General features: G+C 57.5%; 2 protein-coding genes across 2 annotated transcripts in view; both read right to left on the reverse strand.

Moving 5' to 3' along the window:
- The window catches only part of SLC38A5 (solute carrier family 38 member 5), a 32,710-nt gene extending 25,924 nt beyond the window's left edge, over positions 1-6,786 (reverse strand). Inside the window, exon 1 of the mRNA XM_074937716.1 lies at positions 6,198-6,786. The gene's annotated coding sequence lies outside the window, so the exon portion shown is untranslated. The remainder of the gene's footprint in view (positions 1-6,197) is intronic.
- TBC1D25 (TBC1 domain family member 25) lies at positions 1,143-12,851 on the reverse strand. Its single transcript, XM_074937709.1, has 6 exons — positions 12,769-12,851; positions 11,634-11,743; positions 10,829-10,983; positions 10,575-10,699; positions 9,842-10,030; positions 1,143-9,367 (listed from the first exon to the last, which is right to left on the reverse strand). Exons 1-6 carry the CDS (start codon positions 12,835-12,837, stop codon positions 7,946-7,948), a joined length of 2,070 nt encoding a protein of 689 aa, XP_074793810.1. The 5' UTR covers positions 12,838-12,851; the 3' UTR covers positions 1,143-7,945.
- Between the last annotated feature and the right edge of the window lie 479 nt (positions 12,852-13,330).

Below are 13,330 nucleotides of genomic sequence, written 5' to 3' on the forward strand. Positions count from 1 at the left end.
CCTGGGAGCCAGGACTCCTGGGTTCAATCTGCAACTCTGGGAGGTGAGTGGGGGCTGGGAGCAGGACTCGTGGGTTCTCTACTGGCTCTGGGAGGGGAGTGGGCTCCAGTGGTTACAGCAGGAAGGGGTCCTTTTAATCCAGTTCCCCTTTAGGCCCCTGCCTCAGTTTACCCAAGCCTGGATTTATGTTTTCCCTTTTATAACTAGAATCACCCTATTCAATTTTTGTTAAAAAAAATTCCTCTCCCGGGCTTAAAAACCATCACGGTCCCCCAGAAAAACACAGCAACCCAGCCGACGCTCCAGGGGAAGCATCAACCCTCAGCCCTGGCCGGGTTAGAAACTGAGCCAGAGACGGCCAGGCCAGGGCTGCCCTGGGAGGGGAAGTGGCTGGGTCACGGAGGGAAATTCAGGGGACAGCGTGGTTTAAAGAAAACCTCCAAGGCTTTGCCACCCGGCCTGGCCGGAGCATGTGACCCAAGCAGATAAACTCCCTTATTAAGCTGCTCTGGAGTCCAGGCTCCCATGGAGACACGGGATGAGCCCGGGGGTGGATCTGATGAAGGGCCCCAGGGAAAGGGGTGTTAAGACAGATAGAAGCACAGTCCTAGAGATGTAACCCAGGGATAGGTGCCGAGATGTACCAGCCCTGCCTCAAAGTGACAGAGAACAGGGGGGATCACCCATCAGGTCACTGCAGTACCAGGAACATGACACACACGGCCACAGCCCTGAGTGCATCCATTGCAAGGCAGTGGTGATACAGACAGAACCCAGCCCAAACCCACTAGACTCAACGACCCCCCCCCCTTCCTGGCACCAGGGAGAGAACTCAGGAGTCCTGGGACACAGCCCCCGCTCTAAGCACTAGCCCTTGCTCCCCTTGATAGTTCACAGGGATGGTGCCAGACTGGAGCGAAGGGTTCTGGCTCTAACTGGAGTAACATGATGCTCCAGGCTCTTGGAGTGGGGGCTAGAGGTGACAGCCAGGACTCCTGGGTTCCCTCCCCAGCTAGGGGAGGGGAGTCTGGTACGTTAGAGCAGGGGAAGGAGGGGGCTGGAAGCCAGGACTCCGGGATACTTCCTGGGGCCTCCCTCCTCTCTCTTTTCCCTGCTCATGAACAAACCCAGCCACAACCATCCACTTTTTCCTCCTTTTATTTCCACTTTCATTCCTGTAGCACATTCACTCAAATGCCCGAGTGGGACCCCCTTCGCCAAGCCCGGCTTTGGGCGCGGGGGTTTAGGAACATATTAGGGTCGCCAACTGTACAGAGAATATATACAGGGGATGGAACAGCTGGGCTGCACCGGAGGCTAGAAACCCAGCCTGACTAGGGACGGGTCCCCTTGTCACTACACCAATGTCCCAGCCGCCCTCTGCCACGGCTTTAGCTCTATGTGGTTCCTTGGTCGGTTAGAGAATAAGGGTCAGGCCCAGCTGCTTAGGAGGCAGAAATAGATCAAATTACTGGCAGCCTGAAGGGGGAAGAGATCCAGGAGCTTGGCCTTTAACGGTAGCAGAATCCAACTCCTCGGGCTTTCACCCAGAGGAATCCAGAATAGCCACCGTTGGTTGGTGGGGGGAGGTGCACAATCCACCTTGCCCCGTGCCAGCCACGCACAGTCCTTGCTCTCGGACGGAGCTTGCCAGCCGCACTTGAAGGCGTGGCCGTCTGGATTTTTGTCCTGGCACGCGGGTGTTGAAAGCGACGCCTTGATCCACCTAAGGCAGCATTATTAACTGGCTGCATCCACTCCCTTGGCGGCTCCCCCAGCCTTCCTCCCAGAATCCACTGCAATTTTTAGAGAGTCCATAGCCAGGAAAAGTTGCTCAGTTAATTTCTGGGGCAAGGGCTGCTTCTCTTTTTCAAAGGGGTCACAGATCTTTGCCCCGCACCGGCCTGAAATAAGCAAAGCCTGTGAGAAGACTCCAGCTGGTCAATTTCAGCACCACCCGTGTGAGTTTCACCTTTGTTTCAAAACCATTGTCCTGTTTAAACAGCCTGGCTGGGTAAATAAACTTAACAGCACAGAAGGTTGGCAAAACAAATAAAGCAGCACAAAATAAGGAAAGGCTGAATACCAAAAATAATATTCACAACTCAGCACCATTGGCTTCTGCTTCTCATCTACAAAGCCCTTCTCTCACAGAGATCAAACAGGCAACTGGATTTCAGCAGCGGACCTGGAGTTTGGACAGGGCCCCGCTCACAAAGCCAGGAAGCAGAAGGACTTTGATTACCTCCCAAAGATACATTAGGCCCTATGATAACAACACTATCACAGCACAGCGGGGCCGCAAACACGGCTGGAATTTTTGGAAGCTTCACTAAAGAATTTGGGGTTGATCCAGTTCAAAAATCAGTCAGATTGCGAAAGGGAGGGGGGCTCTGATGAGTTGGGTGGCTCACATCATCCTGCAGTTAATGACAGATGAGATTTCCAGCTGCTAATTTGAACACCCACTGCAAAATACCTGGAGATCTGATTTCCCAGCACATGGGGCGCTAGGCTCTGTCTCAGAGGTTAAGTACTGAGATCCCCAAGGATTTTTAAAGAAAAAAAAAAAATCAACATTTCCTTGGATTGATTTTTAAAATGGGGATTTTTGCCCAGAAGTTTGCCAGCTCAGCAGGTGAAACTGTCTAGGCAAAGGAGTGAAATTAACCAGGACCTGTTGGCCCAAAGAGAAATACCACTTCATGGAAACTGGATCAATTCAAAATTCCTTCAGGTTTAACGATCTCAAGTGTCAGCAACCTAACCGAGGGGAGTAGAAAAACAGATCGGGCCCAATTCCCTCTGGCCGTCTCTGAGCCGACAGTCAGAACACAAACAGTCCTAATTCTATTGACTTTGGTGGAGCAAAGACTTTACAGCAGCTGTGTTTCCTACTAAGCATAGGGTGTTTTCAAACCAAACCAACCTCCCTCTCTCTAAGATGAATTTGGCCCAGTTTCCAAAGGAGATGTATCAGGCTCTTAGGCAAGGTGAATCCAATGTGTGAGAAGAAACAAAATCTGGGGGAAATGTTGGCATCTGGAGACCCACAAACGAACAGGAGATCTCAGCCTGGGTTTGGAAAATGTCTCAGGACGATGCCTAAATAGGATAAAACTATCCCAGGTGCCAGAGAATATAAAGCCATCACCAGTTACAACCCAATGGATTTGGGGGAGACAGGAGTGGGTGTTAGGGTGTCTTTCAGTCACTTCGTAAACTATTCCCCGTTGCTCCCAAGAAACCAACAGCCTTGGCAGTCTCCCAGCTGAAACTGCCAGAAACAGCTTCGTAGCTTTCACCCGAGCCCAGCTGATCCAGATTGAAAGGCAGCCCCAGGGATGTAAAAGAACCAGCTTTCAGGCAAAGCGCAGCTTGATCCGGATTCAAAAATTCCCACCTGCAGTCCTTAATGTCATTTAAATCCAGGGAAACATACGATGGAAGATTCCAAGTGGAACGGAACGGAACGGCACGCCGAGCCTGCCCCTGGAGCCTCGGCCGTTGGCGGAGACTCAAAGACAACTAACTTCCTTTGAGCATATAGGAGATTTAAAGACTTTCTTTTTTTTTTTGATGCATCAAAGGCAAAGTTTAAAGAGCTGCAATTTCTCCAGAGAGCTGAGCAGGTCGGGTGTTGATCTCTGGGGAAAATCTAGCTCTTATTTAGACTTGGAGACCTTTAGACATGCTGGTTCTGATTTTGGTATTGAGCTTAGCACCTGAATACTTTCCAGGGCCTGGGCCCGAGATGGTAGCAACCTGCCCCTCCTGACCTCTTCGGCAAAAATCTTCCTCCAAGAGCAAGCACCCCCTCTTGGTGTTGCTGCTAAGATTAATCCCCTTTGATTAGAGGCAAATCAGAATCGGCTCAGTTTCCAATCAAGCCCAAAGCAGTTACCTCAGCCTCAGTCACAGTAATCATTCTTTGCAGTTTCACAACCCCAATTTCCTGTTTACAAAAGAACACCCCAAATCTCGCCTCTCATCCGGCAAATAGATGCTGGATCTGCAAGCCCAGCCTAGAGCGATTTGAGCCCCGAGGGGTAGGGTGGAACTACTTGCACGCCGAACTGTATTTCGGTCTGAGGCTGAAACTGACTACATGCAAAAATGCAATGGACTAGACGCAAGAATAGGCCCCGGATCCTCAGCTGGTGGAAATCAGCGTCACGTTGTTGACTTCCTCACTTGGAGATCTGGTCTTTGAGCACTTTCTAACTCACAGAGGAAAACATTGTTCCTCCCTGCACCCTTTCAGATTAGCAGGTTAATGGGCAAGTCAGATAGTAACTTTGGATCCCCTACTGGGGGTTTGCATCATTTAAATCCAGAGCGAGGAGAGGGTGGGGAAAGACAAAATGGAAGGTGATGAGCGATCCTGCCAAGTCTTGCTCGCTTTTGCCGGGAACGGCTGGGAACAGATGCCGAGGGCTCGTTCGAGGGCCTGGTTTCTGGCCAGGTTTGGAAAAGACACTCCCCATTTCTTGTCTGCGATCAGAAGATCCTAATCTTGGCAATAGGGATGGAGGTGTTCTAAGGACGCGAGTGTCCATGAGATTCAAGTTTGACCCTCCTCCGGTGGTGAAGTCCAGAACCCCCTGCCCGTTCAAAGGAAGCGGCACAAATAACCGGAGTTGTTGGAGACACACCGGCGGCTTGTTTCCTCAGGCTGGGAGCTCTGGAGGAAGCATCCCGCTGGGGCGGTTCTGATCTAGCCCCAAAGTAGCAGGGCAGGGCTTTGTGTGTGTTTGTTCGGGGCTAAGCCATTGTGGGGCCGCTACGGGGGGTGCAGGAAGGGTGGATGAGTGATCGCTACCACCCCTGATGGGCTATCAAGGAGCATGCCATCCGCTGGGGTCAGCCCATCGCACTCTCCTGCAATGGGCTGCAGGGGGAGCAGGCGCTGCGTCCATTCTGCTGGACACCGGAGTCAGGCACCTTCCCTGCGTCGGGAAGACGCTGGGGCCAACAACAGATGGGGGGGCAAAGGCCCCTGGATCTGAGGAGCGACCCCCTGGGCAGAGCCTTACTGCTGCCTAGCAGCCCTATAGCCGCTAACCCCTGCCCCTCGCTCCCGCTGGAAGATCTGGAACCTGATTTCAAGATTTGGCCGATGTGTGATCCAGGTTAGAGCCCAGCTGGCTCTCTTCCCTGTAAGTGCGTCGGCTCCCTGTTAGGATGAGGGAAGGGCCCACAGAGCAAGGAAGAATGTGGTGTTTTAAAGCCATTGCTTTTTGGAGGTAGCCGAAGGCGAGAAGATACCAACATGGGTCAAATTTTAAAATCTCGTCGAGTGCAATAAAGGGCGAGCGCCGGGGATTCAAGCCATCCAACCTTGATCTCAAGGAGACAAGTGGCCCAGAAGCAAATGGCCATTAGCAGGGGCCACTCAAGTCTCGATCCACAGAGCTCTGGGGCCAGTCGGACCTAATGGGACGCTGGCGAGCCCAGGGTCGCAAGACTGCTCCTGTGGCTAGTCAGTTACAGCTGGGCCAGCCAAGGGGTGTGACACTGACTAGGGCAGGACTGCTAGAATTCACTAGGGGTGGGTTGTAATTGACATGGACGTTAACCTGGTGGGAAGAGCCAGTCCCCCCGTCTGAGCCCCCCGGCTGACAGCCCCCTGTGCATCAGCCTACTCCATCAGCCAAGATAAGCATCATTTGCTGCCACAGATGATCAGTTACAACACCGAGTCCTAATCAATCTCCCTCCCCAGGCATGGCAAGTTTGGGGGGGGGGGAAGGTTCGGAGGAGCTCTGGGTGGGGGACAGGGGCCCCACTAGTGCAGGTTCTGGGCAGGCCACACCCAAGATCGGGACCTTCCGCATGCCGGATACACCCCCACAGAGATTCCTGCCAATCCGGCCTCTGCCTGTCGGTCCCTCCAGCAACAGAGCTATGTACCAACTCTCTGGCGATTCCACAGATCGCCAGGAAGATCCCCCCCGAACTGACACCACGGGGACGTCCGGTTCCTCTCCCCATCCCTGCCTAGATCCTGGGATATCTCACAACCCAGAGCATTCCTGGGGTAAGGAACTCAGATCTGCAAAGCCCAGCGGTACGTTGATTTCTGGTACGTTGAGATATCAGTGACCCCTAGTGGCCAGGCTGCTTCCCTACAGGGACTGGAGCAGGCACGTTTCCCCTTTCAAAGCTTTGATGTCTATTTTTCCAATAGGACCTACAGTAAATCCCCTTCTCTGCCACAGCACAGCCAGCTCTCTGCTTCGTCTGCCTTAGAGACTCTAAACCCCACGTGGCTGCATTAAGGGATTCATATCAGACTTCGTACAAAGAGCCCGGATCTGGGACGATAGGGAGGGACAGGTATCTGGAGAGGGAAAATATCCGTAGCTGTCTTGAGCCAGGCAATCCAACACAGACGCTGATGTAGGGGGTGGGTCTCTGAACGAAGATAAGGCCAAAGCAGAAGGATGCCACTGAACCAAAAAGGCATCGGGGCTGGATCCCAGCTGATCACCCTACTCTCCTCTGGGCGAAGGGAAAAGAGGATTGTTCGGAAGATGCCTTCGTCAGCAGGAGAAATTCCCAGATCCGCTTCTGAGCCCATGTCATAGAAACGAGGGAGACTCCGATCTCAGCAGTGTCCAGAGAAGCTCCAGACTGATGCCGGCCCAGCTGAGATCAGAACCTGCTTCTGGACAGTCCATCAGCAGATCTCGCGTCCTGCTGAGGACTGTCAAGAGACGTGGCTTCTGCGCACGGCAGAGCCAACCCGTCGCAGGGACGCTAACGCATAGCAATCAACAGAAATGGTTTAGTTTGCGGACCCTCCACCCTGCCCCTCTCCCCACCGATATGGATCCTGCCCCAGAAGCCAATCCCCATGCGGGCAGGTCTTGTCTCTATCCTGTCAACAGCTGCTCTCTCGTTAAAACCAGGAATTGAAAGGCTCGGCTGATCCAAGATCTCTGGTTAGTTTTACATCCAAGCAAATCTGGGGAGCCACTGGGATCCGTTTGCCCAGGGAAACGGCTAATGAATGAAAATGGCAAGCCAGCAGAGATCACATGTTGTTTGATCTACTAGGATGCCAGATTCTTGCCCCTTTGCATCATGGGAGCGGACGTCTGGTCTTCCTCCAAAGCATGAAATAAATTCCACTGGATCTCTTCATTGGAGGAGGAAATACACCACGACTGGGCAACTTGGTTCTGGGTCAGTGAAAAGAGGATCCAAAGCAGAACAGAAAAGAGCACATAAACATCCCCGCGGTCAAGAGTCTTCGCGCGCGACGTAGTATCTGGGGAGGGGAAGTGGGAGTGCTCCCCAGCTTTGGACAGTGACACCGTCAGAGGCCGCGGCCGCAGCGGGGAAGGAAACCCAAACCCGGATCCACTAATGCACATAAAAGAAAAAGGCACAGGAGTCCGAGCGGCCGATCCTGGTTGGGTCTCTGAAGGATCTTCCAAGGGGATGGATCCTCCAAACAGATCACCAGAGTCAGAAGGGGATGGTTGGAGGGGATCCCACTGGGAAGGCCAGATCCTGGTAGGTCCATGAAGGATCTTCCAAGGAGATCATTAAATCTGGGGAGGGAAGGGGGGGTTTGTAGGGGATCTAACAGGGAGGGAGATATTCTATTTGGTCTCTGATAGATCTTCCAAGGAGATAATTGAAATTAGAGAGGATGCCAGTGGAAAGGGCAGATCCTGGTTGGTGCATGAAGAATGTTCCAGGGAGATCACTAGATCTGCAGGGGGATGGATGGAAGGGATCTCACAGCAGGGAGAGATCCTGGTTGGTCCATGAAGGCTCTTCCAAGGAGATCATTAGATCCAGGGGGAAACAGAGAGGATCCAGAGCAAGGAGTCCCTCCTGGTTGACCTGTGACGGGTCTCAAGGAGGCCACCGGAGCAGAGAGTGGCGGGACAGTTGTGGGGGGATCCAATCCCCGGGGGAGGGGTGGGTGTCACGAGACGGCTGGGGACTCTGCGGCCGCCTCGTCCCCCTCCTCGGAGTCCCAGACCTCGGACTGCAGGTAGTCAGCGAAGAGGGCTTTGGCCCGGTGCAGCACCTTGGCCAGATTGTGCCGGCGCACCAGGCGGTCGAAGTGCATGGCCAGTTCGTTGTAGTCCATGTTGTTCTTCATGATGTGGTCCCGGTGCTCCAGCAGGATGGCCAGGCAGAGGAAGAGCATGAAGGGGTTGCCTTTGCCGAACTCCTGCGGTGGAGGCAAGCTCACCGCGGCAGGGGATGGGGCGGTGGGGAGGGGGCTGCTGGGCGGGGAGGATGGCGTGTCACCTGACAAATCTCCCTTCTCCTCCGGCAGGCTCTCGTTCTTCTCACTGCCGGGGAGGAGTGAGGGGGAGGAAGTGGAGTCTTGGGAGGGTGTGGGTGGGGTCAGGGGCCGGAGGGATGGGGCGGAGAAAGACTTGGTCATGGCTGGTAGTTGGAGCAAGGGGTCCTGCTCACTGCAGAAGTCCTCTTCTTCCTCCATCGAGCGCTGGGATCTAAGTGAAGGCTCTTCCTCGGAGCTGTCCTCAAGAGCGCTGTAGTACTTGAATTCTCCAAAGCTGGATTGCTTCAATAAGGTCTTCTGCTCCAGACAAGGCAGGGCTCCAGGCTCCTCCAAGGAGGGCCGGGCTCTGGGCTCCTCCAAGCAAGGCTGGTCCCCAGTCGCTTCGAAGCTACAGGTGGGCCGCAGCATGTGGCGTTGGCGGACAGGCTGGCCGCTCTCACTAAGCCTGGCCGGCGGCCCCACTAGCTCCACCTCCTTCTCCGGAGGATCTGGCGGCAAGGAGCTCCAGGTTATCTCCAGCATCCGCAAGGCATCCTCAAAGGCAAACTCCCGTTTCAGCTCCAGCAGCAGCCAGCGGTAGCAGAAGAAGAAGTCGTCAGCGCCCCGGGAGAGGAGGTAGGCGTAGAACTCGGGATCCGAGTACTGGAGGAGGAGCTTGAGGTGGGAGAACTTGAGGGACATCACCTCGCCGTCCACCTGGAAGTTGCCTTCCAGGCGCTTCATGATGCCGCAGAAGCAGATGAAGGCGTGGGCCTCGTTGTCCATGACGGCCAAGATGGGTGAGGCGATGTCACTCATGCCCTGGCAGTAGGAGATCTGCGGGTGGGTGACAGCGTAGGTGGTCAGCAGGTCATGAAGGGCGGTCAGGTGCGGGTTGTCCTCCGAGCCGGCATAGTAGGGGTGGGTGCGGTCTGTGCGGAGAACGTCCTTGAGGACGTTGCTGCGGATGAAGTCCAGGTCTTCGGGGCTGGCCCGCTCCGCCCACTGGCCCTTCAGCTGGTCATACTCCCGCGTCTTGTGCTTCATGTAATTCATGCGCTCCTGGCCTGTCAGCCCGTCCGGGTAGACGTTCAGCAGGTAGCGCCACACCACCTGGCGGGGCAGAGAGAGGAGCTTCAATGTCCGGCGTCTTCCCACGTCCTACCATCGTCCCAGCTCGCTGCCTCTCCCATCATCCCACCGCGACTTGGGGGGCAGAGAAGGGCGTCAGCGCCGGGCATCGTCCCACATACCCAATAGCCTCTCAGCCTGCCATGCTACATGCCCCTTTTTCCCCACACACCCCGACATCTCTCCACCATGGCTAAGCACCCCCTGACATCCCATCTCCACTACCCCGATATCTCCCAGAGCCAAAGAGAGAACCCAGGAGTCCTGGCTCCTGGCCCCCCCCTGCTCTAACCACTAGACCCCACCCCACCCCACTCCCCTCCCAGAGCCAGGGAGAGAACCCAGGAGTCCTGGCACCCAGCTCCCCTGCTCTAACTACTAGCCCCCACTGCCCTCCCAGAGTCGGGGAGAGAACTCAGGAGTCCTGGCTCCCAGCCCCTCTCCCCAGAGACTCACTTTCCGCAGCGAGGGCTCCACGCCGCCGTGGTAGATGCGCAGCCGCAGCTCCTCCGGCCGGCTCAGCTGCCCCTCGTGGTTCAGGTAGGTGTGGAACTCGGAGTCGCTCAGCGGCGGTTTGAATGGCTTCACGTCCTCCCCGTAGGACCAGCTAAGAGCCTGCTGGACCTTCGACAGCGTCCGGCCCACCTAGGCAGAGAGACGGTGTCACTGACTGAGGCCAGCTCAGAGCAAGGCATGGCGGACGCTGGGGGCGGGCAGGATCCTCCCCACTGTATGGGGGGAAACTGAGGCATGGCAGCAGGCAGGGGAGGTCAAGGCAGTAGGAGACTTCATTCGGCCATGATGATCCTAGCACGGGGACAACACAGCTGTGACCAGCTATCAGAAAGAGCATGCAGGAGAGCGGGAGTCAGGACTCCTGGGTTGTACTTCTGGCTCTGGGAGAGGAGTGGGGTCTAGTGGGTTAGAGCGGGGGGCTGAGAGCCAGAACTCCTGGGTTGTACCTCTGGCAATTGGAGGGGAGTGGGGTCTAGTGGGTTAGAGCAGGAGAGCGGGAGGCAGGACTCCTGGGTTCTACCTCTGGCTCTGGGAGAGGAGTGGGGTCTGCTGGGTTAAAGCTGGGTGGATGGGAACGAGGACTCCTGGGTTCTCTTCTGAACCCTGTTCCACCCATATAGCTTAGCGTGCTTCCTAGCTGAAGCACCCCCCTCTCCTCCTGCTCTGGACCCACCTGGGAGATGATGGATTGGGTGAAAGGCAGGGCAGCCGCCGCCAGGGACCGCTTCTCCACCAGCAGCAGATCAGTGCTGATGACGTCTTTGGGGCTGATGATGTCCCAGTCCTCCAGCAGGGGGCCTGAGAGAGCAGCACATGACAGTTAGCAGGTTCTGTTCCCGGCTCTGGGAGGAAGTGGGGTCTGGCAGTTAAAGCACGGTGGCTGGCAGCCAGGACTCCTGGGTCCCTAGCCCTGCCTCAGTGACTCACTGTCTTCCGAAGGCTTGATGTCTACAAGGAGCTGCAGGTAGGGCTTGGAGGCGCTGGCGAAGGCCGTGGCCAGGTCCCAGTCCGACAGCAGCGACAGGTACGTCTCCTGGCCCTGCTTCTCCTGGCCCAGGTAGCTGATCCCGAAGTTCTTCTTCCTGAGTGAGGGGGAGGTGATCGCCTCCAGCGCACACAGGACAACAGCACCCATCCACAGTGTTCCCCCTCCCAGCACCTCTCGGGGTCCCCCGTTTGTACGGAACCTCCCACTGCTCCCTTGGGGTCTCCCTTTGGCCGTAAGGACGCACACCCCTTTGAGGGCCACCATTGGCTGTGCAGAACCTCTCCCGCCTCTTTAGGGTTTGCTGTCAGCCACATGGATGCCTCCCGTTGGGGTCCTTCATCAGCCAAACAGAACCCCCCACTACTCTCTAGGGGTCCTTCACCAGCCGTTGCAGCCCCCCTGCCTTCCCTCCATTCTTGGGGTCCCCCATTAGCTCTTCAGGCCAAATGAGCTCATCTGTCCCCCAAATCCCCTCTTTGCCCTCTGGCTCCCAACAGCCTCAAATTCTTCACTAGCTCCTTCCTCACTTCAGGATCTAACTCCCAGGCAACCCCAAAAATAGCAGCACTGGGGAGAGAACCCAGGAGTCCAGGCTCCCCGTCCCTCCTGCTGTAACCACTAGACCCCTCTCGCCTCCCAGAGCTGGAGAGAGAACCCAGGAGTCCTGGCTCACAGCTCCCTCCTGCTCTAACCACTCCCCTCCCATGCTGGGCACAGGTCCCCGGTGGCTGGGGCAGGACTCACCCGTTGAGGTCGAAGGCGCGGATGAGGATGTGCTGTAGGACATCCAGGGAGGTGATCTGGGGATCGACGGCAAAGGTGCGGAACTCGGGCTGCAAGAACCCCTCGCGCTTCTGGGGAGACAGGCCTGGAGTGAGTGCCCTCTGGGGGGACAGGCCCTGTGCCCCATTCCCCACGCCCTGAGCCAGCCAGTCCCCCATCCTGGCACCAGAGCGGGAGCCGGTGCCCCCTAGAGGGGAAAGGCCCCAACAGCCCTGCGCTGCACAGATCCCCCCGTGTTTCTGACGGAGATCTCCGCGGACACAGGGGAAGGGCAGTTTCGCCGCGCTCTTTCACACGAAATCCTCTCTCCTTCCTGGCAGTGGGAGGTCTGAGATCTTCTGTGTTTCTTCCCCCCTCCTTAGCACCTGCCTCACGCCAGATCGCCTGGCCTCCACGCAGCCACCCAAGAGAAAAGCCGGGGGACGGGACGCAGGTGTCTGATCATGCAGGAGGGGAAAGGGACACTGGGTCACGTCCCCCGTTCGGTTCTGGCTCTGACACAGTCAGTGACAGCAAGGAGGGTTCGTCTGGGGCAGTAAGGGGGGGGCATAGAGGGCACAAGGAGAAGCAGGACTCCTGGGTTCTCTCCCCAGCTCTGGGTGAGGAGTGGGGGCTGGTGGGTTAGAGGAGGGAGGGCTGGGAGCCAGGACGCCTGGGTTCTCTCCCCGGCTCTGGGAGGGGAGTGGGGGCTGGTGGGTTACAGCAGGGGGGGCCGGGAGCCAGGACGCCTGGGTTCTCTCCCCGGCTCTGGGAGGGGAGTGGGATCCAGGCAGGGGCGGCCAGTCACCGAATCGGGTCGCCCGGGGCAAGGGCCCAAACTCTCCGGGGTGGGGGGGGGGGTTGGGCAGGGGAGACTCCGCTCTGGCTCCCGCCTCGATCCCGACCCCCCCTTCTCTCGCCAGCCCCCGCCCTGGGCTCCCCAATGCCCCCCTGGCACGATCTGCCCCCACCACACGCTCTGAAGGGGGGGTCCCATTCCCTGGGCCCCACTGATCTGTGGGGGTGCCCCTCCCCCCGCCTGCCCCCATAGGGGGAGGGACCTAGAGCTCCCCCACCCCGTGACCCCTGACCCCGCCGTGACCCCCTGGCCTCTCACCTTGACCCGGACGCGCACCACCTCCCGCTCCTCCTCCTCCCGGGCCCCGCCCCCCGCCGCCGCCGCCATCCCGGCCCCCGGCCGGCTCCGCGGGGGGCGGGGGAGGCGGAAGGGGGCAGGAGCCTCGCGCCGGACGGGACCGTAACGGCCCCGCCCCTGGAGGGGGGAGGAGGGCGGGGGAAGCCTCGCGCCGCGACGGGTAGAAGCCGGCTCGCACCGGGCGGGCGGTTGAGGTCAGGTGAGGAGCCCCACGTGACCCCGCCGCTACTTCCGCTTCCGGCTTGGAGGCCTCGGCTCAGGCGCTGACATCATCGTCCTCCTAAAGAGCCAAGGGAGGGAAGGAGAGAGACGGGACAGGCCGGGCCCCGCCCCGCCGCGGGACGGGGACGCTCATCCGGGGTCAACCGGAAATAACCGCCCAACCATGGGGAAACAACATCCGGGTAAATCGGAAATAACGCGTAACCAAGGCAATAACTGCCCGGACAAGCCCCTCGCTGGGGAAACAACAGCCCAGCCAACCGGAAATAGCCCCCAACCAGTGAAAACACCCGGGTCAACC

Source organism: Natator depressus, chromosome 23, assembly GCF_965152275.1.
Source record: "Natator depressus isolate rNatDep1 chromosome 23, rNatDep2.hap1, whole genome shotgun sequence".
Lineage (NCBI taxonomy): Eukaryota > Metazoa > Chordata > Testudines > Cheloniidae > Natator > Natator depressus.

Bases quoted from the DNA above. Each gene is read 5' to 3' on its own strand.
- TBC1D25 (XM_074937709.1), bottom strand. From the start codon at position 12,837: ATGGCGGCGGCGGCGGGGGGCGGGGCCCGGGAGGAGGAGGAGCGGGAG. The intron at 10,700-10,828 runs GTGAGTCACTGA...CTGCTCTCTCAG, and splicing joins CATCAAGCCTTCGGAAGACA to GCCCCCTGCTGGAGGACTGG. The intron at 9,368-9,841 runs GTGAGTCTCTGG...CTGCCCCGCCAG, and splicing joins TGGAGCCCTCGCTGCGGAAA to GTGGTGTGGCGCTACCTGCT.